Source organism: Phacochoerus africanus, chromosome 8 (genome assembly GCF_016906955.1).
Source record: "Phacochoerus africanus isolate WHEZ1 chromosome 8, ROS_Pafr_v1, whole genome shotgun sequence".
In the NCBI taxonomy this organism is placed as follows: domain Eukaryota; kingdom Metazoa; phylum Chordata; class Mammalia; order Artiodactyla; family Suidae; genus Phacochoerus; species Phacochoerus africanus.
In genome coordinates, this window is record NC_062551.1 from 85,692,374 (window position 1) to 85,714,406 (window position 22,033).

Sequence of the window (22,033 nt, forward strand, 5' to 3'; positions counted from 1 at the left end):
GCTGGTCAGTTGAGGACTTAGCTGTTTAATGATTGCTAAACATCAGTCTTCACTAGGAGAAAGACCATGTCTGTTCACTGCGGTATGCTAGAGCCTGGTACACTGCAGATGCTCATAAAATGTTTACTGAATAAACTGAATTAATTATCATCCCAGCAATGATAAAATCCTCATCTTCTCCAACTGGCACCTGGTTTAAAAGAATTGCTTTTCTCTGGGGAGAAATCCCTGTTCCGTCTACCACCACTACCACCACCAGTACCACCTCCATGCATGCAATTACCCACACACCTGGCACACGTCCTTAATTCTCTCCAATATAATTACCAAGTCCTCTTATATCCACCCGGTCCCTCCAGTCCTACAGCACTGATTGTTCAGACCCTCATCATCTAAAGCCTGGATTGCCCAGCCACCTCCTTACTGACTTTCTGCCTCCACCCTCTGCCCTTCCAGAGCATTCTGTGCCCTGCACAAATCTGATCAAATCACTCTTCTTCACTCTTCATCAGGCCCCCACTGATGGTGGGGGCACATCCTCCACGACCGGGCCCCAGCCGACCTCTCTACCTTGCTCTTCCCATCCCACCCACGACCCAGCCACGCTGAGGCACCTGCAGTAGTGACAGTGCCAGGTCTTCTCCCATTGCCACACCTCTGCCCACACTGCCTTCCCTGCCAGGGAAGCCCTCCTTCCCCAGGTCCACTGGCTGCACTTCTCCTCAGTCTTCTAGACATAGTTTAGGCATCACTTTTCTGCAAAGCCTTTCCTAATGCTTCCCAAGAGAGGACCCCTGTCTTTGTGGTCATCCTGTGATTACGGCACTCGTTACACTGCTTTCTATTAAGTGTTGTTTCCCCACTCCCAGCCAAGAGCACTTTGAGGGCAGAGGCTGTGTCTGACCTGTGTTGTTGCCCTTCATTCCGCATGGGGCTGGCCCAAAGCACCAGTCATTATCCAGGGCTTCCCTGCAGCTCTCACTTTGCTCACATGGCTGGGCTCCTTCCCTGCCAAGGGGGCTGTAGGAGAGGGTGGGGCCATTCTTGGAGGCATCCCTGATCTCAGAGAAGGAAAGAACTTCTAGTAGACTCCTGGTACCATTTTTTCCTGCCTGGTACCTTTTTCTTCCTAGAACTTCTCCCTCCTAACCTCTGGGGCTGTTAACTGCAAGGCCCCACCCTCTACACCACAGAGGCTGGCAAAAGACTCCACCAGGGCAACTGGAGTGGCCCAACCCCGTCCCCTGGTGATAGGTTCACAGATGGGCAAGGACCCAGGCAGGGCTGGTCAGAGCCCTTCCAGGGGATGGATATGGTTGTACCGGAGCTCCTGCACTTCCCACTTCCACAACCATTTGACTTCTTTTTTGGTAAAATAAGTTTGCGTTGAATCCCCTAAGTTATAACCCAGAGGGTCCTCACATTGGAGTGTAGAGGGAAAAGCATCCAAGGGGGCTTCCTCTTTTTTTTTTTTTTGGTCTTTTCAGGGCTGCACCTGCAGCAAATGGAAGTTCCCAGGCTAGGGGTTGAATCAGAGCTGTAGCTGCTGGCCTACACCACAGCCACGCCAGATCTGAGCCACGCCTGCGACCTACACCACAGCTCATGGCAACACCAGATCCTTAACCCACTGAGCGAGGCCAGGAATCAAACCTGCATCCTCATGGATACTAGTCAGATTCATTTCCACTAAGCCACAACGGGAACTCCAAGGGGGCTCTCTTTTCAGTTTGCTATTTAAGTTTAGACAAGGGCTGCTTCTTAGGTGTCAGTTCCTCATATGTCCAATGGGGTGGATGGTGGTTTTGCTCCCCTCTCGTGGCTGCTGTCAGGATCCATCTGTATAATGTCTGTGCCTCAAAACCCATCAAGGGCTAAAAAACAAATCTCGCCAATGACTCCTTACCACATACCAAAGAAAATCCCAATTCTCAGCGTGGCTTCCACAGGGCCTTCGCGAGGTGGCCCCAGGTGCTCTGGCAGCCCTCTCCCATGTGCCCGCGCTCTGCTGAGGCTATGCTGGGTTTGCCTCCATTTTCAAAACTCATCTTTATGTCCTTGCTCGTTTTAGTTCCTCCAAATGTCATGGTTTGGGACTCATCTCCACCTACCAAAATCCCTTCCAATGACTCCTCCTCCATGAAGCCCTGATCCTTCCTGAGACTGTCTTCTTCTCATGCAGAGCAGGCAGAAGTGCCCTCTGCTTCCTCTTCCTTCCTTACAGCACTCTTTTTTTTTTTTTGTCTTTTTGCCTTTTCTAGGGCCGCTCCTGCGGCACATGGAGGTTCCCAGGCTACGGGTCTAATCAGAACCGTTGCCACCGGCCTACAGCAGAGCCACAGCAACTCGGGATCCGAGCTGCATCTGCAACCTACACCACAGCTCACGGCGACGCCGGATCCTTAACCCACTGAGCAAGGCCAGGGATCAAACCCACAACCTCATGGTTCCTAGTTGGATTCGTTAACCACTGCGCCACGACGGGAACTCTGCAGCACTCTCTTTATTGAGGTTGTTGGTTTAGAGATTTCTTCAATTAGATTTTAGCCTCTTAAGGGCAGGGGCTGTCTTATGTGACTCCCCACTGCACCCGACAGCAGGGATCTAGGGATGTAGGGTCCAGAGCCACAGCTCCGATCAACATGGGCCCACTTCCTGAGCAAACGGAACAGAACCGCCCCTCTCTGTGTCTGGCTCATCTCCAGTATGCGGACTAAATGATAAACCCTAAACTGAGTACTTACGCTGGCCAGTGAACAAATGTGTTCTGTGCAGGTGAAATTGGATAGAAAAGAGCAAAAAGCTGCAGACACCTGGAGAAACTCACCCAAACCGGCATTTGCTGGAATCACCCAGTCTCTGGGCTTCACCCCGGTCACATGGCTGCCCACTGCCACCACCTGTCCAACACCTTCGTTCCCTCCAACAGCCGGCAGCTGGGGAAGGAGGCCGTAATTTCCTAAGGGGGAAGAGCACAGAGGGTCATCCAGTGTAGCCCTGGGCAGTGAAAGAGCAGCGATTCTGGAGTCAGACCTCAGCCCCACCTGGCCTCTGCCTGTGACCAGCTGTGTAAGTAACCAACCTCTCTGAGCCCCAGCTTCTTCATCTTTAAAGGGGGCTAATCCTCCTCAGCTTCATGGTTATTATGAGGATTAGATAAGATAATGTAGGAAACGAGCCCGAGCCGTATTGCAGGCACTTCACCAGGGTTGGTTTGTTCCCCGCTGCAATCTTCCTAACTCTTGAAAAGCCTCACATTCCAGAGAGAGGAGGCCAGAGGGGGCTCGCAGCCTGCAGACGGCTCATCTGGAGAACAGCTGCTGCTAATCACAGGAATTTCACACCCACACCTGAGGAGGAATGAAAACGAGGTGGTGGCTAAGCAAAAAAGCCAATTAACACAAGCCGCAGAAACCAAGGTTACCTTGGATCATATTGATGTCAGATGGATTGATAGGGGCCGCCAGCATCTTCACATGGACATCCGATCCGCCCACAGCAGCCAGCTCCAGGTTCTTCAGTCTAAGCACAAAGCCAAAGAGAGATGTTCATGTCACCCAGGCTACACGGGGAGTCTTTTGCTCCAATCATCTCCCCAAAGTAGGTCAGGCAGCAACATTTTTGAGCCGCCTTTATGTGCCCGGAATTAGGGTTCTGTTAGAAAAGAGAGGGGGTAACTATAAGCATATAAGGAATTAGCACAGGAGACAGGACGACTCTCATTAACTGCAAGTGGACAAGGCCTTGTGACCTCTCAACCTCACTGCCCCGCTGTAGGACAGAAAAGTTAGAACTCTGCAGGCATGGATCAGTCTCACGTTTTCCAAAACTTGCCTGATTTTAAGAGCCACCTGGTATGCTTACTAAGAGTACAGATCCCAGGTCCCTGCTCTGACCTTCTGAGTCAGCATCTCCAGATTAGGAGCACTCTAAAGAGGTCTTATGAACAGGCACAACCAGGAAACCCTGGGTTAGCTCATTGTTCTCCTATTATCTTTCCCCCAACATGCACGGGGAGAGGAGACACTTCCGTTAGTTGCAGTGGAGGTGAAGGAAAGAGACACATGGCCCAGAGTTGGGAAAGAACTCCCTGGGTGATGGTGATGCCCCCTGCCCCAGAGCGATGTCCCTTCTGGATGAGGATGCTGGTCTGTCAGAAAGGATGCTGGCTGGAGACCTGTGGGTCTTAGGTGTGGGGCTCCACCACAGGATGGCTGTGTCACCACAGGCAGGTTTCCCTGCTGCTCGAGGTCTCTGTTTCTCTATTTATAAAATGGAAGTGATGCCACTACTGTCCCCCTTTGCACTGGATCACTTCCAAGAGCTCCGCTCATTTCAAGTCTATGTGGTCATGCTCTCTGCTCACGGTGTGCGCGCCCCGCACATTAGGGGACCAACATCTTTATCCCCTGGAATGTTGGTTGATGGGTAAAACCTGCCCAGTGACAATACCTATGTGCTACCTTTGCTTTTTATAAAAGGAGACTTTTCACCAACTAGAAAGAGCTGATCAGTATATTAGGCCAATGGATCCTTGTGACTTTCTAATTATCAGACTCTTTTTCTGTCTCTCTCTACACCTTTGACTTCATGTTTGCAATGCATTTCTCTGCCCAAATGTACTTGTCAGGTAATAATTCTTATTTTCACTTACTAAAGCCACATCTAACTGCCAACGAGAGGTTCTTAGCTTTAGGCAACAGTGTCACTGCACTAAGCTGATGTAATTCCACCCACTTCCTGCTGAAATCCGACCTTTTAATTATACTCGAGGCTCCACTTGGAATAAAAGTGTGATTTCCAAGAAGTGCCTTGTACTGGTAGTAATACTGGTGGCAGGTATTTATGAGGTGTTTATTATACACCTGGTCCTGTGCAAAGGGCTTTAAATGCATGATCTGATCTAAGGTGTAACACTCCTGTGATGGAAGGATGAATATTCCTGTTCTATCAAGCAGGAAATGGAGGCTCCGAGAGATTATGAAACTTATGCAGGCTAAGTTAACTGGTCAGGGCAGAGCTTACCCACTTTCTGAGTTGATGCTCTTAATTACCATGCTCTGTGTTAGCACCTGAAATTAGTATGGGACTCCCACTGACTGCCCATGGGGCCCCCTGGGGACCCAACCTGGGGATCCCTGTACTGGATTATGACCAAAGTAAGGGAGGCCATGCTTTACCAAGACTGAGAACCAGCTGCAAGAAATCAAAATAGAAACACTCTCTACAGAAAACGGTGAACTAGGAAGGAGCTGATGACCAAGGCAGAGAGAATAAAGGGCCTTTTTCCCCTTCTAGGTTAAGTATTAAGGAATGTATGTATTTGTATATAGCTGGAGGAGGAGGAGTCCTTGTAATAATAGTAACTACTGTTCCAGCACATGCATACCAGTCAGGCATTCAGCTAACACGTTTTCAGTGCCAGCTTTCATACTATTATTCTGATTTTACAGCCCAGGAACAAAGGCACAAAAGAGGTAACTAGCTTGTTTAAGGCCACGGAAAGTAGTAAGTGGTTGATCTGATTTGAACCTGGCAGTCTGATGCTAGAGAAGCCAGCTGGTGAAGGGCTGACCCCAGATCAGGCTGAGGGCACCAAGAGGAGCACCAGCCCGGAGGGGTGTGCAGCCTCGATCTCTGCTGGACCCACCTGGGGAGACGGGGTGGGGTCTGGTCTAGAAAAAAAAAAAAATGAAACTACTGCTTTCTGGTTTCCAAAGTCTTCCCACATCCTGGTGGGGTCCTACCAGGATAAGCAGAGAGGCATCAGCGCTGTTCCTCTGTGAATGCATGTGTGTAAAAGTCTGCATTCCAGAGAAAAATCCGGCTCAGAGCAAATGGATTGTGGACTAGCTGCTCCTTTATATCATCTGTACCGCTTCTCTCTTGCATTTTGACAGATCATCAGAGTTTTTCTGTAAGCTGACAGAGTCCATGTGCTCCAGCTACTTAAAGACATATCTTCCTGGACATTTTCTACACACTCTCCCCTCAGCCCAGAATTCCTTTTCCAGCCTCTCCCTGAAGTGAGAAATTCAACTCACCCTTTAAGACCTGACTGAAATTTTACCTCCCCTAAGACGCCCCCTGACCCTCTTCCTGGTCCTGAAGAAAATCACCTGCTCTGCCCTCTGTGCTCCATTACACAGGCTGGGGGGCTACACCATTTAAGACCATCTCATACAAGTTTATTGCTTTCTAGGTTATGAAGTCTTTCTCTACATTTTCCTCAATTGGTCACAACAAGCCATAAGCTCACAATCCTTTTCCAACTCTTGGGGCCAGATGTCCTCCAGAGCTCAGGACTGTGCTATCTGCACTGCTTCCTGGGGTTGGGACAACACTCCAATCAGACATGTTTCTGCAGCAAAATGCAGGAATATTCACACCAAGTGGGGTGAGTGGTGACTCTATAAATACTTCACTTTAGGTTAGGTTTTGCCTCCAAATGACTTATGAAAACAAAACAAAACTGTTAGTTTTCAGAGCTTTCTGGATTTTGGAGTGCAGACATGAATTTGAATCCAGGTCAGTTCAGTGTTCCTTTTACTTAGCACTGAGTTTCAGAATGTCTTGCCTCCCCGATAGACAGTGAGTTTAGGGAGGGTAGAGAACTTTTAGTCTTAACTCAGTGTTTAGCCTCGTGTTTGACACCAAAATGCTGCTTTTTAAAGAAATTATTCCATTTCCCCTCTAGTGAGAAAATGTGGCATAAAGGCGAGTGATTTGGGGAATCAGGCATAGGGGTTCAAACCACAGGGACTTAGCTGTTGAGGTTGGTACTTGTGCTCCCTGGTTCTGGTCTGTTTGGGAAAATACCCTTGAAGAACAGGTGCAAATAAAGATGGAGATTATCCTTAAGAGAGTCCAACTGAAGCAAAAACCCATGCCTCTTTTCCTCACAGGTAAGTGCAGATCCAATTTGCAATAAGATTAGAGTTTAAAAAAAAATCTAGATGACCACAGTCAAGATGAAAATACAAGTAGAGCTCATTTCACAGAAAAAGGGTAGAGCATGGATCTGGAGTGAAACAGCAGTTCTGGGTTTGAATCCTACCTCAGTCACTGACCAGCTAGCTAAACCTCCCAATACTCAACTGTGGAATGGGAGAAAATGAGCAGTCAACTCACGGGATTAAATGAGTTAGTGGACACACAGCTCTGGCTAGAGAACCTGACGCACACAGATGCTGAAAAAATGGCAGCTATTATCGGTGGTAGGAATATCCAAGGAACCCTTTGAAACAGCTGGCTATACCTCTGAGAAAATCACAGATCACTCAAAGGAAGATGGCAACTTTTCGGCAAAGTCAAGGAAATCTAATCCAACAAATATTTATCGACAGACCTACAAAGGGCCAAGTACTGTGCCAAGGACTTTAAGGATGAAAAACATAGTATCTGCTGCCTGGGAGCTTGATGGCTTGGGACTGACACTCGGAAACACAGGAAGTGGTTTGTGGTGCTAACGCTGACGGAGGGTCTGAGCAGCTGGAGGGACTTGGGAAGGCCTGATACGTTAGTTAGAGCTTGAAGGGGTTTACTGGGTGGATGGACTGAGGGGTGCCTCTCCAGAGGGACTGGCAAAGAATCTGACCTGATGGTAGGTCGGGTACAGGTGCAGGCTGGATTAGAGCTGAGGGAATGGAAAGAATTTGATTAACCTGGAATCTCTTAAATAAGAAGTGGCGGTGATGTCACTTAGTGACTGATTCATGTGGGGCAGGGTGGGGAGTCTCTGATGGCTCCCAGGCTTCGGGCTTGGGCAGCAAGGTGCTGAGATAAGGAGGGAGTGGCTTACTGTGGAAGAAAGAGACCTGAAGCTTGAAGAAGGTGGCCTGCTGTACAGGATGGAGGCGAGGGCTCTGTGCTGGACATACAGAGCTATGTCAGCTTGTGAAGGTGGAGTTGGGCAGCAGATGAACCTCTCTGGGCGAACTAGCTGGACAATTAAATGATAACCAATGTTAACAGCTTACTAAGCTCCAGGCATCGTGCTTAGCATTTTATATACAAGATGTTGTTTGGTTCTCAAAATATCTATCTGGAGGGTGTTGTCACCCTAATTTTCAGATGGGAACTGAAGCTCAGAGAAGTACCTTGCCCGAGGTTAAACTGTTAGTAAGTGGTAAGGCTTGCTCTTAAGCTTGACTCCCAAGCTCAGACTGCTGAACACTAAGCCGGGATTCCCTACGCTGTGTGTGTGGAACTTCCATCCCGGGAGATGGTGTCAGGTATTCCTTAGGGTCTGAGGCTTTTGGGAAATGCTGCCTCCTCAACTCCCTTTATCAGATCCAAACTGCGTTATCAGTCATAAAGGCTCTGAGAAGTCTTTCAGTAAAGAAACACACAAGGGGGTTCTTTCTGGTTTCTCTGTAATCTAGAGTTTCCAGAGTTAACTCAGCCGGGAACACTGTCCTCACACCACACTGAGTAACCGCCTGCCCCTAACAGCAGTTTGAAAAATGCTGCCCTGGGCTGCAAGGCACTCCGGTTCTCTTCTTTGTCTTCTGCGAGCCGCCTCGCTGCTCTGCCCCAGCTGAAATTCACAGAAGTGGGAGGGAAGGAGAGAGCGGCAGGAGATGGAAAGTTGACGCTGCAAACACAGGTGGGTGAGGGCGGGGGACAGGCCCGACACTGGCTGCTCGCCCAGGGGGAGGTGTGTTGGTCCAGCTGCATCTCACCAGGGGGACCAGCCCCAGCCTGCCCCATGGAATGCCATCAATACCACAGACGCTGCTGCTCCCGCAGATGCAGACAGTTCTAACAGCGTCGTCAAGGATACCATGCTGCCAAGACAGGAAGGAAAATGGGGCTGAGTCTGAATTCCAGGAGTTCAGACTGGGTGGACCTTGGGTGTAATGAGAGCAATTTCTTCCTTTGCTGCTGTTGTCGTTGTTTGTTTTTTTAAACTCACCAAAGGAACTGGTGGCTGTGTTGTGGAGTGCAAACGAGGCACCCAAACAGAGTCTGGCTGGCTCTCAAGGCACTTTCCCAAGACTGTCCAGTTCCTTCCCCTGTGGGTGTAATGGCGCCACGCAACGTGGAGGGATGCCTCTGTCTTCACTTGACAGATCCCAGCCTGGATAAGGTCACAATGGCTCCTTTGAGGCCAAGCTGTACACCTGTGATGCCATATGAACTACAAGGGAGACAAAAGCAGGCAGAAGAAAGAGCCCTTTTGAGAGGGGAGAAAAGAGACCAGCACTCTGGGGACTGGCTCAGTTCTACTGGCTGTGTAAGGCGGCCATCGGCCAGCTCTGCTAAGATAGCGTTCCTGCCTTCTGCATTTAATTAGCAACCATTTGTCCTTATCTTGCATCTTCCACTCAATCACCTCAAACTGGTCGCTTGTCACTTTGTGCAGGAGGACCTGTCATGGGCCACAGAGACTTTCTCATCTGCTCACTACAGAGAGCCAAGGATGTGTGTTCCGTCACTGGGCACTGGGTGAAGGTAACCCGATGTCTTACGGGCCCTCCCTGGTCTGTCTGCAACCCCCATGGTCACAAACAAGACGCTTTCTGTGATTTAGTGAAATGCCTGGCATGCTGGGTACTGTTCTGGGATTTGATTAATAATTAAAAGCAGGGCACAACTGGGAAGCTGTGGAGGAAGGAAGTTCTCTAGCTCACAGCTCGCTCCCCAGCAGGGGATGTTGGCGGCCGCTAATGAGTCCTGAGCTCTCAGGGAAGGCTCCTTTCCCAGGGCAAAGCTCATCTGTTCCAAGTTCCTTGGTGTGCGGGCAACTCCCACTTGCCTCCCCCTGCCTCTTACAGTGTCTCCGCCTCAAAGTCATCTTGCCTTCCCACCATTCAGGACTTTTTGTTCTGTAGCACAATCACTTTGAATGGAAAGGAATCAGAGACTGAGGGCAACTTCTGGAAGTTTCTACCGGAGTTGGCAAAAACCCTTTCCCTACCCTCTCAATCTCCTACTTTCCCTCAACTAAGATTACCAGAAAGCTTGCAAACCCCATAATATTCTACCCCTGCTAACGTTAGGAAACTTGCTGAGGTCGAACTCTCCTTTTGCTTCAGAGAGCAACACTGGGCCACGGTGGGGGGCAGAGTCCCTGCCTGCGGCTGCTTTTATCTCTTTGCGGGTACAATGCTGACCGTGCAGCCTCTGCCTGGTGGGCTAATGATTACGTAACTAACCAACGGCAAAGTGAGGCTTTGGTGAAATCTTGTGCACAGGACTCTGGATTTCAGGCCATACCATCAATCCCTGGAGGCTTCTGGAGCAAACGGTGATGAGCAGGCAATCTAACGCCTGCTTTAGCTTCTCAGATTCATCAGGGCTGGACAATTGTTGGATCAGAGGACTCAAGCCTCACAACCATTTCCATGGCTGCAATATTATGTTGAGAAGGATGCTGAGGCCTCATCTTGTCTTGGCAGGAAAACGTGTTGTTTGAAGAGGATGAAGTACAGAGGTGTGTAGGTTTTGAGGTACATAGAAAAGGCAGCTGTGCAGGTTTGTCACTGGCACAGATGGGGGCAGAGGGACCACATGCACGTCTATGTTTACTGCTGTTGACCTTGGTCAGCACCTTAGTTTCCTCCTTCCTTCCTTGGGCTGCACCCGCAGCTTATGGAGATTCCCAGGTTAGGGGCTGAATTGGAGCTGCAGCTGCTGGCCTACACCACAGCCACAACACCACCAGATTCGAGCCGCATCTGTGACCTACGCCACAGCTTGCAACAATGATGGATCCTTTAACCCATTGGGCAAGGATAGGGATTGAACCTGCATCCTCATGGATACTACTTAGGTTCTTAACCTGCTGAACCACAACGGAATTCCTTTTCTTTCTTTTTATTTTACTTTTTATGTTTTGCTTTTTAGGGCTGCACCAGGGGCATGTGGAAGTTCCCAGGATAGGGGTCTAATTGGAGCTGCAGCTGCCAGCCTACACCACAGCCACAGTAACGGATCTGAGCCGCGTCTGCGACCTATACCACAGCTCACAGCAACACTGGATCCCCAACCCACTAAGCGAGGCCAGGGATTGAACCCACAATCTCATGGATACTAATTGGTTTGTTTCCGCTGGGCCACAATGGGAACTCCCTCTATCTTTTTTTTTTAAATGGCTACACCTGTGGTATGTGGCTATTCCCGAGCCAGGGACTGAATCTGAGCTGCAGCTGTGACTTATGTGGCAGCTGCAGGCAACACTGGATCCTTTAACCCATTGCACCTGGCTGGGGACAGAACCCATGCCTGCAGAGCAACCCGAGCTGCTGTAGTCAGGTTCTTTTTTTTTTTTTTTGTCTTTTCTAGAGCCGCTCCTGCAGCATATGGAGGCTCCCAGGCTAGGGGTTGAATCAGAGCTGTAGCCGCCGGCCTACACCAAAGCCACAGCAATGCGGGATCCAAGCCGCGTCTGCAACCTACACCATAGCTCACGGCAACACCGGATCCTTAACCCACTGAGCAAGGCCAGGGATCGAACCCGCAACCTCATGCTTCCTAGTCAGATTCATTAACCACTGAGCCACGATGGGAACTCCCTGTAGTCGGATTCTTAACCCCTTTCTTTTACCAAAAAATTACTGAAAAGGATGGAGACTGTAGTGATGCCCTCACTCTAATGAGTGGTGGGGTTGGGACTAGAACCCAAGCCAGTGCTCTTGCAGGTGGTCTCCAAGGACACACCTTGAGCCACAGAGTAGCCCCGTGTTATCTTTGCTCTTCCTTCTCTAAAATGAAGATCCTTCCCATCTCACTCAGGGTGGGACAGGCCCGGAGCCACACCAGAATGCTGCAGGAGCAGCTAGGAGGGCCAGACAGCAATAACTTGGAGCTGCGGGGCCGTGGCATTCCTCTCAGACGGTCTGGACACTGAAACCCCGTCTACAGTGCAGTTCATTGGGGGTGTGCTGCCAAGTTTCACCTTCAGTGGCAAGAATGAGGAAACAAGGGTCCAAGGGCTTGGCCCCAAACAGCCTAGTGTGAAGTCCAGAGGGAAGGTGATGTGCGAGTGTCACAGGGTGTGGAACCCGTGATCTCAGGCTCCCTCCTGAGCCTGTTTCCACAGATGCCTCCCTCAAGGATCACATACTGAGCACACTCTATCTGTTAGGCAGACCCTCTGGGCTTCTGCCCATGCAGGTTCTTCTACATGTTCTCTCCTTGTACATGGCCCACCTGATCTTCAGGGGGACTCAGACCTCGTGTCTAAGCAAGCATCCTGACCACCTGAGGGGGTCGGGTGCCTCTCTTCAGGTGTCCATAGGCTCTAAACGAAGCTATCACAGCGCTTACTGCCCGGACCATCTCCCGGAGGGCAAAGGCCACAGATTATTCATCTCTGCACCCTCAGTACGCAACACATAGCAGGCCTCAAAGAAGCGCTGGCTCACATGTTAGAGTACAATGAGTTCTGTCACCTCCTCCTTCACTCACGACCATAGAAAAGAACTTCAGAAGACAAGCAAGCAAGCAAAATCCCAGTTCTCAACAGAGCGCCAAATCAGAATGATAACGAATTTTGTAAAGTCCTGGAATTCTGGTTTAAAAACCAAGTCTTGCGCAGAGTTTTGGTTTCAAACACCGATGCCAAGTATAAAAGTAAGAAATCCCCTGAGAGTAAACAGTGCCCTGCAGTGAGAACTCACTACCTACACAGCCTGGGTCCCCACCACCTGCTTCCCAAATTCCATCTGGCTAAGACAGAACGGGTATTTGTCCAAAGGTTTCACAGCTTCATTTCATTCTGTGCTAGCAGCAGGCAGGTGGGAAAGCCAGGATGACTAGGATGCTGTTTTATGAAAGCTTCAGGATCCTGAAAAAGGGGAGAGACAGAGGAGAGCATCCCTACCAACTTCCCCACGGTGGTGGGAGGGTGCGGAGGGGGTGCCCTTCCTGTGAAGAGTAGAGACTTGGGATCACCTGAATGACCTATAATTTCACCTTTTCTTCTGACCTATCTAATCCCTTTTTTTTTGGCTGCACCCATGACATGTGGAAGTTTCAGGCAAGGGACTGAACCTGAGCCACAGCGGTGAAAATGCTGGATCCTTGACTACTAGGCCCCCAGGGAACTTCTCTTATTCTCAATTTTATACTCTATCTCATGCTCAAAAAACATTTGAGATGACTGTCATTGTTTCTTCAGGTCTATGTCTATATCACCGACTTTTAATGAAGAAAGGACATCCTAATTCTATAACCTGGGGCTTCAAAGTGTCTTGAACCTCAGTTCCCTTATCTGCCAAATGGTGATAACAATGACCAACCGGGATTACTCTGATTTTTAAATTTCATGATGCATGTGGAGAACTTGGCCCAATGCCTGTCACAAAGTAGGCACACAATATACGAGAGGTGTTTTTACCATAAGATCTAGGAAATGCTAAGTTCTAAAAGGGGACTTCCAGGAACAAAAAGAACACACTGAGTTTCCAGAAATTATCTGATAGAAAATCCAGAACTCTGCAGGAGGGCAATGGCCAAGGGGACCTCTGGAGTTTCTGGAATGTTTGTAATTCTCCCATGTCTGTCATTTTCTTCAGTCTTAACTTCATTTAGATTGGCAGTTCTTTTTTTTTTTTTTTTTTTTTAATTTTATGGTAAATGGAAACTCCCAGGCCAGGGATTGAATCTGAGCCTCAGCTGCAGCAACGATGGATTCTTTTAACCCACTGCGACAGGCAGGGGACTGAACCTATGCCAGAGTGACCCGAACCACTGCAGTTGGGTTCTTAACCCATTGCACCATGGCGGGAACTCCCAGGAGCTCAATCCTTTACATGAAAAAAGCCCAGGTGCTTATTTAGGGGATTCATTTAGGGAGGGTAAAAGAAACTCTAAGAGACCAGAGGAAAAGGCTCAGTAGAGTACAGCTGGAATATTTGGGGCCAAGGAGGCACGAAGAGAGACATTCAGAAGGTCGACATGAAAACAGGAGGTCCCTGGAGGCCTCATTTTGAGGAGTTCGGCAACATCCCCCGACCCAGATCCTTACTCCCTTCCTGCTGTTTCCAGAGCTCCGGTCATAGCAGCTTGGGGAACACTCTGCTCAGACACCATGACCCCACCTGGTGCAACCTGACCTGCTCATCCAGTCACTAGGATGCTTAAAGGACACTTGATTCTTTCTGTGACAGTGTGGTTACCCTAAACCACCTAAGATGTGACTACAAAGGAGAGAATCCCAGTCTCTGGCCTCGGTCCATCCACGAACAAGTCAGGTTGCCTGAATCTGGGTCAGAAGGGAAAGCTGCCCTGCGGGGGAAGAGAGAATGCCTGCCTGTCTGACAGTGTGTATCCACTAGGCAATGGCTCTCAAGCCAGGGCCATTCTGGACCCCCCTAAGTACCACAGGAGTAGCATTTGGGAATATGTAGATTCCACAAGTGACCCAGGTAACTGAGATGTGAAGCCAAGGTTGAATAAATGCTTCATGGAAGTTATGTTTTGAACTTCTGGGACATTATCAGGGTTCCCACACAAGGAGACAAGAGAAGCTGTCTTTTTTTTCCTAAGTGGCATTTGCAACCAGACCAGTCTGCTTCAGCTTCCCTGGCTCTCCAAGTGGAGGACATCAATCAGGAGGCAGCCGCACTCAGGCCTTTTCTGAGGGTCCCTGAACACTGGAGATGCCTTCCTCATCACACAGAACTCAATTTATTACGGAAATTAGATTCAGGCTCAACTAGCATTTTTGAAGCTCCTATTTTGTGGCAGGTCCTCCACCAGACACATAAACTACAAGCCTATGAGAGACTCACTACATTGTCTCCATTTGGGATGCATTCCTGGAAAAAGAGTGTTCATCAGAGATGTATCAACTCATTACAGCACAGCGCTCAGGGAGATGTCTTTCCGACATGGTGATTTATCACCTATGATCAACATACAATTTGGGGTTTATTTATTTATCTTTTTAGGGCCACACATGCAGCATGTGGAAGTTCCCAGGCTAGGGGTTGAACCGGAGCTGTGGTTGCTGGCCTACACCACAGACACAGTAACGTGGGAACCGAGCCGAGTCTGTGACCTACACCAGAGCTCACAGCAATGCCGGATCCTTAACCCACTGATCAAGGCCAGGGATCGAACCTGCATCCTCACGGATACTAGTTGGGTTCGTTAGGGCTGAGCCATGACGGGAACTCCTAATTTGGGGCGTACTGACTGAAGTTTCTTCTCAATATTCTTTTCAATTGCTCTAATGGTGGATGGGGCTAGGCTGAGTGCATGACCAGGAAATTGTCTGAGGCTTATCCCCTTCAGCTGTCAAAACATCTAGCTTGAATTTTTTTTTTTTAAAGTAAAAATATGGAACGCTTCACAGATTTGCATGTCATCTTTGCGCAGGGACCATGCTAATCTTCTCTGTATCGCTCCAATTTTAGTATATGTGCTGCTTAAGTGAGCACTCTAGCCTGCATTTTAATCATGAAAATAATTCCTTGTTTGCTTGTCCTTTGGAAAACAATCAAACCATTTTGCTGGGAATCAAAAAGTTGTAAACAAGGGAGTGCAAGAGAGTATGCAGGTGCTTTTTGCTGAAGAGCATTCATTTTATTGCAGCTGATTAGCATTATGAGCTATGACTATATTGTTTCTATTTTTAAATGGGATGAAACCGAGGCTCAGAGAACCTCAGTAACTTGCCAAACACACAGAGCTAAGATAGGAAGGACAAAGATTTGACCCTGGGTCTTCTGCTTTTGCCCCAGTGCTACTACAGTGGCCCCCCACTAGCTCTTTTGAATGACTGTAATCATTTATGTACAGATTTACAATCAATGAAAAAATTCATATACTGTTTTTATCAGCTGCATGCAAAAACCATGGACTAAGATTCAACAGAATTTTAGGACACGATCATAAAAGTAACAAGGGCGCAGAGGGGCTGAGTGGCTTGTCCAAGATCAAACAGCTACTTAGAGGCTGAGCCTGTTTTTGACATTCAGTCTGTATGGCTCCAAAACAGGAGCTGTTTTTAACTAGTTAAAGACACACATACAGTGCAGTGGAGGGCAAATTACACAAGAGGGGACTCTGAAGCCATGGATTCCTGTCTCAGTTGCACTCTTTATTAGCTCTATCACTTTGGACAAGCCCTTTGCCTGCTGTAAAATGGAAACAATCATCTCTGACCTACTTTCTGGGATGTGAAGATCTGAATGGATGAAAAAGTATTCTGAAAATCCTTCCATAAATTAATAGACCATAGGAACTCATGTAGGCCAGTCAGACAGACCTGGGTTTAAAAATTCCCACTCAACCACTTAACTGCTTTGTGTGACCTTGGACTAGAGAGTTTACCTCTCTAAGTCTCCGTTTTCTCATCTGCAAAGTGGGACTAAATCAAGTACCTACCCCAAAAGACTGAGAGCATCCATTTACACAGGGACTGCCTAACACATAGTACAGAACTAATAAACGTCAGCCACTGTTACCGTTATGACTGTGCCTCTCAGGTTTTCAACTTCTTCGAAGCACGGACTTTCTGAGCTACCACACGTGACCTGGACAACAGTTTCGGTCCGATTATTCTCTGCCTTCCTCCTCGGGCTCCGTCTCTCCCTTTCCAGACCCCTCTCCACGTCCGGTCTTAAAGCCCTCCAGGAACCCCAGCCCCCTGCCCCGTCTCGGCGCCGTGTCTTACTCGACGACCTTGGCTGGGTCCCCGTGGTGCCCATAGACCAGCGCCTGAACCCGGGAGGGCTCAGCAGATGCAGAGAAGGAGGCGGCAGCAGGCCGGCGGCGGCGGGAAGCGGGGAGCAGCCACCGCAGCAGCTGAGCCGGGGCTCGCGCCCCCCAGAGCGCGCCGCAGCCCCACATGCTTTCCCCAGTCAACTCTGTGTCGGACGCTCAGAGATACGTCATCTTCCAGCGACTGCGCGTCAGCGTCCCGGCTCCCGCCGCCTGACCACGCCCCTTTCTCCTTTTCCGCCCCGCCCCTTCCTCCGAGGCCCGGGCGGTGGCGCTTGGGGAGACTGTCTGGGGTCCGCCACACGGTGGGCGGAGGGATGTAAGGAAGTCGCAGAGTCTGAGCCAGCCAGAGTTGAACTAACAAGAAAAGTCTGAGACTGGCCTAAAACCGTGTTTACGGTCTGCATTTTGATCTTTGATTTTGAGAAAGACAATTTCCCTCCTCTGGCCTCCTTTTCTCCTCTGACATTATCTCATTTAGTCTCCGCTGAGTCTTAAGTGTAGCGTGGCAAACCTAATTTCCCTGCACAAAGTAGAGTAGATGAAGCTGATGTGGCGGTACTAGGACTGAGTTCAGAGATAGAAGAATTAGGTTCAAATCCTAGACCTGCCACTCTTTACCTCAGCCGCCCGGGGCAAGTGACTTACAAACTGAGTCAGCTTTCTCATTGGCGTGATGGGGCTAACATACCTCCTTCAGGATTGTTGTAAGGATAGGATATAACAATAGAATAGCGCATCGTAAAATGCAAAGTGTGTTCAGATTATAAGGGAGGGATCACAAGAAGGAGGGGCCCATCTCAAAATGCGCAAGGTGCAGAAAGGGACTGAATGGGACAATGGAAGTGCTTTGTAAAAAGTTGTAGCCCAGGAAAGATGCTAGATCATAGTGGAAAGAAGATGTGAGCATAACTAAAACCCCATTTGAGTGTTAGGGTGTAACAGAGGGCACCGCTGGAGTCTTAGATGTTTGGGGTCAGGGTGGGCTCTTGGAAGAGGTGCTATTGGAGCCAGTCCTGTGACTCGAAATCTTTAGTATGCATAAAAACCACTTGAGGTCCCATCTCAGACCTACAGAATTAGGATATTGAGGAGGGGTCCAGAAAACCACGTTTCTTATAGCTCAGGAATGTTCTAAAGTTCCCGTCATGGCTCAGTGGTCAACGAATCTGACTAGGAACCATGAGGTTGTGGGTTTGATCCCTGGCTTTGCTCAGTGGGTTAAGGATCCGGCGTTGCCATGAGCTGTGGTGTAGGCTGGCAGCTACAGCTTAGATTCGACCCCTAGCCTGGGAACCTCCATATGCAGTGGGTGCGGCCCTAGAAAATACAAAAAGAAAAGAAAAAATGTTCTGATGCAAGTGACCTGGGGAAAAAAGTTGAGAAACACTGAACCAAGGCTTCAAAGGATAAGAATTCCTTACACTGGATTTTATTGACCCCAAATGTGCCAACTTAGAGTCTTTTCTCTGAAGAAGAAAAGAAAGTGTTGAGATGAAGGGTGCAGGTGCTGGATTCTGGCAAACCTGGCTTTGAGTCTTGACTCTGCTATTTGACTCTGGCAAACCTAGCTTTGAGTCTTGACTCTGGCTTTGAGTCTTGACTCTGCCCAATTGTTGGCACATGAAAGCATGTAATACATGATATTGAGGTTATTGTAAAGAGTAAATGAGAAATGTCACATGCAAAACATCCAGACTGGCTCATAGTACATGCTCAAAAATTGTTTGTACTTGTTTTTATTATTAAAGTTGGTGTCCCATGATGGGGGAAAGACTTGGTCCTACATCACACACACACACACACACACACACTCAGTCTTGCCTGTCTTCTATTTTCATGGTGACACACAGTTCTACTTCTGTTGGAAGACTCCCTAGGTGAATGAGCTGTCATTGTCTTCTCTACTAAGTTGATGCCTCTGAATTCCCTGGGCAGCTCAGCCAGGAAGCCTGAAGAATCACTCAGCAAGTATTCCTTTCTGGGGCTGCACTTAGTCCCCTCTCCATTCTAATAGCCCTCACTTTTGGTCCAGGACATCAGCTCTTATTTGCACTTTTTTTGATAAACTTCTTCCTGAGATCCCCTCCCTTCTTTCTCCTTCCCCATGTCCTTCTTTCTCAGTCCTCATGAATGACTTTTTTTTCCCTAAAAGAAAGTCCAGATTTTGTCCTTCCCTTACTTAAAGTCCTTCCATGACTTTATAATAATAATCAGAAAGTACCAGAAGCCACAGTTCTTTGTAGAATATTGTGATCTATTAAACTTAAATTTGTAAACAAAAAACTATGATTCTCTGCTAATTCTATCATTCTAGCACACTATCAACAAGTTCTAAAATCTTTAGAAAAGAGTGTGGAGGAAAAACACCTTAAACAACAGTAAACTTTTTTTTTCTCATTATAATTAGTCTATCTTCCTACAAATTAGAAAAATACAACTGTGGTTAATTCAACTGCAGGGCCCCTCAGCTTGGCTTGAGGAATGGCTGGGTTCCCCCAGGAACACAGTTTGAGAACCACTGATTGAGGGGTTCAGGTCTAATTGTTCCATCCTTACATTTAAGACCCTTTGTACTATGACTTCCATGCTGTCTTTCTTTTTCTATTGGACCATGCACAGCATATGATCCAGCCATACCTGACCCCCACATTTCCTAGTATTCCATATCTCATGCCTTGACTCAGGCTACTCCCTCTGCCTAAAATTCTCTTCCCTGCCTTGAGTATCCAGGAAACTTCAGGTTCAGCTGTCATTTCTTTGATGTTATTTCCCAACCTCCTAGGCTAAGTCAACCCTTGCTGCTTTTGTGTTTTCTTCGGATTGGTTTTATGACCTTTAGGACATAGTTCTTATTTATTTATGTGCTCATTTCCTCCTCCAGGCAAAAGTGGGGCCATGTTTAGTTCATCTCCATGACGCCAGCACCTAATATGGGGCCTGGCACAGAGTAGGTCTTCATGAATATTCCATGAGTTGAAAGTAATTAAATTTCCTCATGGCCTGGCCCTGTCTGTGGTACTGTCTCCTTTTCCCTAGATTTGGGCTGGTCACTCCAGGCCAGGACTTTCCTTTTCCCTTCCCTCTTCTCTCAAGGATTATAGAAGGTTGTGGTCTTTTTCAAGTGAAGCAAAAGGTTTCCTTTTCATCTCCCCACCTGCTACTTGTGTTCTTTTTCTCCCTGCATCCATCATAGTCCCTACCCTGTAGTCTTCTGTGCAAAGAGCAGAGGACTGTGGAATCAGTCTGGTCTAGGTCTGAGCCCTGGGCCCATCCTTTACTAGCTGCATGACTTTGAGCAAGTGTCTTATTCTTTCTGAGCCTCAGTTTCTACATCCCCCAAAATGGGACCAATGGTAAACTCCTGCCACAAGGCTCCTGCAAGAGTCCTCTGCAAACAGCAGCATCCTTGCTTGTTTCTTTTGTTTTCACCTTGGCTTTCCTTTTCTGGATGGTCCTTTCAGTCTCTTCTCTGCATGTTTGCTGTTGGTCTCTCCCCCTAAAAAGTAGGCTTCTTAAAGGTAAGAGCCATATCACCACTCATTCATTCATTCATCCATCCATTCAATACTTACTGAAGACTGACTACATGCCAGATACCAAGCAGTGGGATATAAGGCAGAGTCCTTGACCTTAGGGAGCTCATGTTCTGGAGGTGCAGAGACATAATGAATACATGATAGAATAGGTGCTCTCTTTAAAACTGTATTAATTCCCTTTTCCCTGACTTTTTCTCTCCCCTATTTCTCTAGTATATTTCTGTCTCATATACCAGAGAACTTGCCTTTTTTTTTTTTGGTTGTTTATTCTTGTCATTGCATTGGAATATAAGTTCCATGAGAGTAGGGATTTTGATCTGTTTTATATCTCCACTTTGGCTTGGAGCAGTTGTCGGACAAAGGAATCAGTATCTAGCATCTGTTGATTTCTTCCAGATGGATGACAGGTCTTAGCTTCTATTCAGTTCAAGCCAGATGGCCTTGATTCAAATTTTGGTGCTGCTGCATACTATGAATAATCTTGGAAAAGTCACTCTCTCTCTATGTACCTCAATTTTCTCAACTGTGTAATGGGAATGATAGTGGTGAGGATTGAATGAGTCCATGTAGATGAAGTACATAGGAGGTGCCTGGTCTTACATAGTAATGGGCAACTACTTTGTGGTCATTGTACAAGGGCTTACACTGCACAAAGGCCTAAATAAACTTAACCCGTGTGGCCAGGGGATAGACAAGAACCAATGAGAGTCAATGAGGGAGGCAGATTTCATGGCACAAAGGGAAGGATTTTCTTTCTTTTTCTTTTTCGGCCACACCTGTGACATATGGAAGCTATTGGGCCAGGGGTTAAATCCATGCTGCCTCAGAGACAATGCCAGATCCTTAACCCACTGCATCATAGTGGGAACTCCAGGAAGGACTTTTTTTTTTTTTTGCCTTTTTGGGGCTGCCCTTGCGGCATATGGAAGTTCCCAGGCTAGGGGTCAAATTGGAGCTGTAGCTGCTGGGCTACACCGAAGCTCACAGCAATGCTGGATCCTTAACCCAGTGAGTGAGGCCAGGGATGGACCCTGAGTACTCATGGATACGAGTCGGGTTCATTACTGCTGAGCCACAAAGGGAACTCCAGGAAGGACTTTTTAAAAGCCAACATCGCAAGGAGAACTAGCTGAATCCACTATTACAGTTGAAGACTTCAATATCTTTCTGTCAAATGAACATATCCAGCAGGCAGAAAATCAGGAAGGACATAATTGAACTCCACAACAGCATCAATCAACTGAATATGAAGGTCATCCAAAGATCGCTTCATCCAACAACAGCAGAATATACATTGTTCCCAAGCTCACATGGAATTTTTACCAAGAGAGACCACCTAAAGGGCCATAAAACACAACTTACACTGATTGCTCTCAGACCACAATGGGGTTAGACTAGAAATCAATAACAGAAAGAGTGCTGAAAAATCCCCAGATACTTGGAGATTAAACAACACACTTCGAAATAACACCTGGGTCAAAGGAGAACTCTCAAGAGAGATTGTAAAATTTCAAACTAAGTGGAAACTAAATGAAAATGAAAACACAACTTACCAAAATGTGTGGGATGCAGTGAAAGCAGTGCTTAGAGGGAAATTTATAGCACTGAATGTGCATATGAGAAAAGAAGACAGATCTGAAATCAATCATCTAAACTTCTGCCTTAGGAAACAAGAAAAAGGAAAGCAAATTAAATTCAAAGAAAGCAGAAAAATGATAAAAATTAGAGCAAAATTAGTGAAATGGAAAGTAAGAAATCAATAGATAAAAATCAACCACACCAGGAGTTCCTGTTGTGGCTCAGTGGTTAATGAACCT

General features: G+C 47.7%; 1 protein-coding gene and 1 non-coding gene across 3 annotated transcripts in view; both read right to left on the reverse strand.

Moving 5' to 3' along the window:
* MECR (mitochondrial trans-2-enoyl-CoA reductase) overlaps positions 1-16,856 on the reverse strand; it is a 32,749-nt gene extending 15,893 nt beyond the window's left edge. Inside the window, exons 1-3 of one of the 2 annotated variants that reach the window (XM_047792935.1) lie at positions 16,631-16,856; positions 3,425-3,522; positions 2,828-2,959 (exon numbers count right to left, since the gene is read on the reverse strand). In XM_047792935.1, the coding sequence (XP_047648891.1) occupies positions 2,828-2,959; positions 3,425-3,522; positions 16,631-16,806 (406 nt within the window). In that variant the 5' untranslated portion in view covers positions 16,807-16,856. Of the gene's footprint in view, positions 1-2,827; positions 2,960-3,424; positions 3,523-16,421; positions 16,576-16,630 lie in introns of those variants that run through there. The other variant, XM_047792937.1, reaches the window with a different exon arrangement.
* Positions 15,286-15,392, reverse strand: LOC125134857 (U6 spliceosomal RNA). Its single transcript, XR_007136844.1, has one exon. It is a non-coding gene; the product is annotated as a U6 spliceosomal RNA (small nuclear RNA).
* Positions 16,857-22,033: the final 5,177 nt, after the last annotated feature.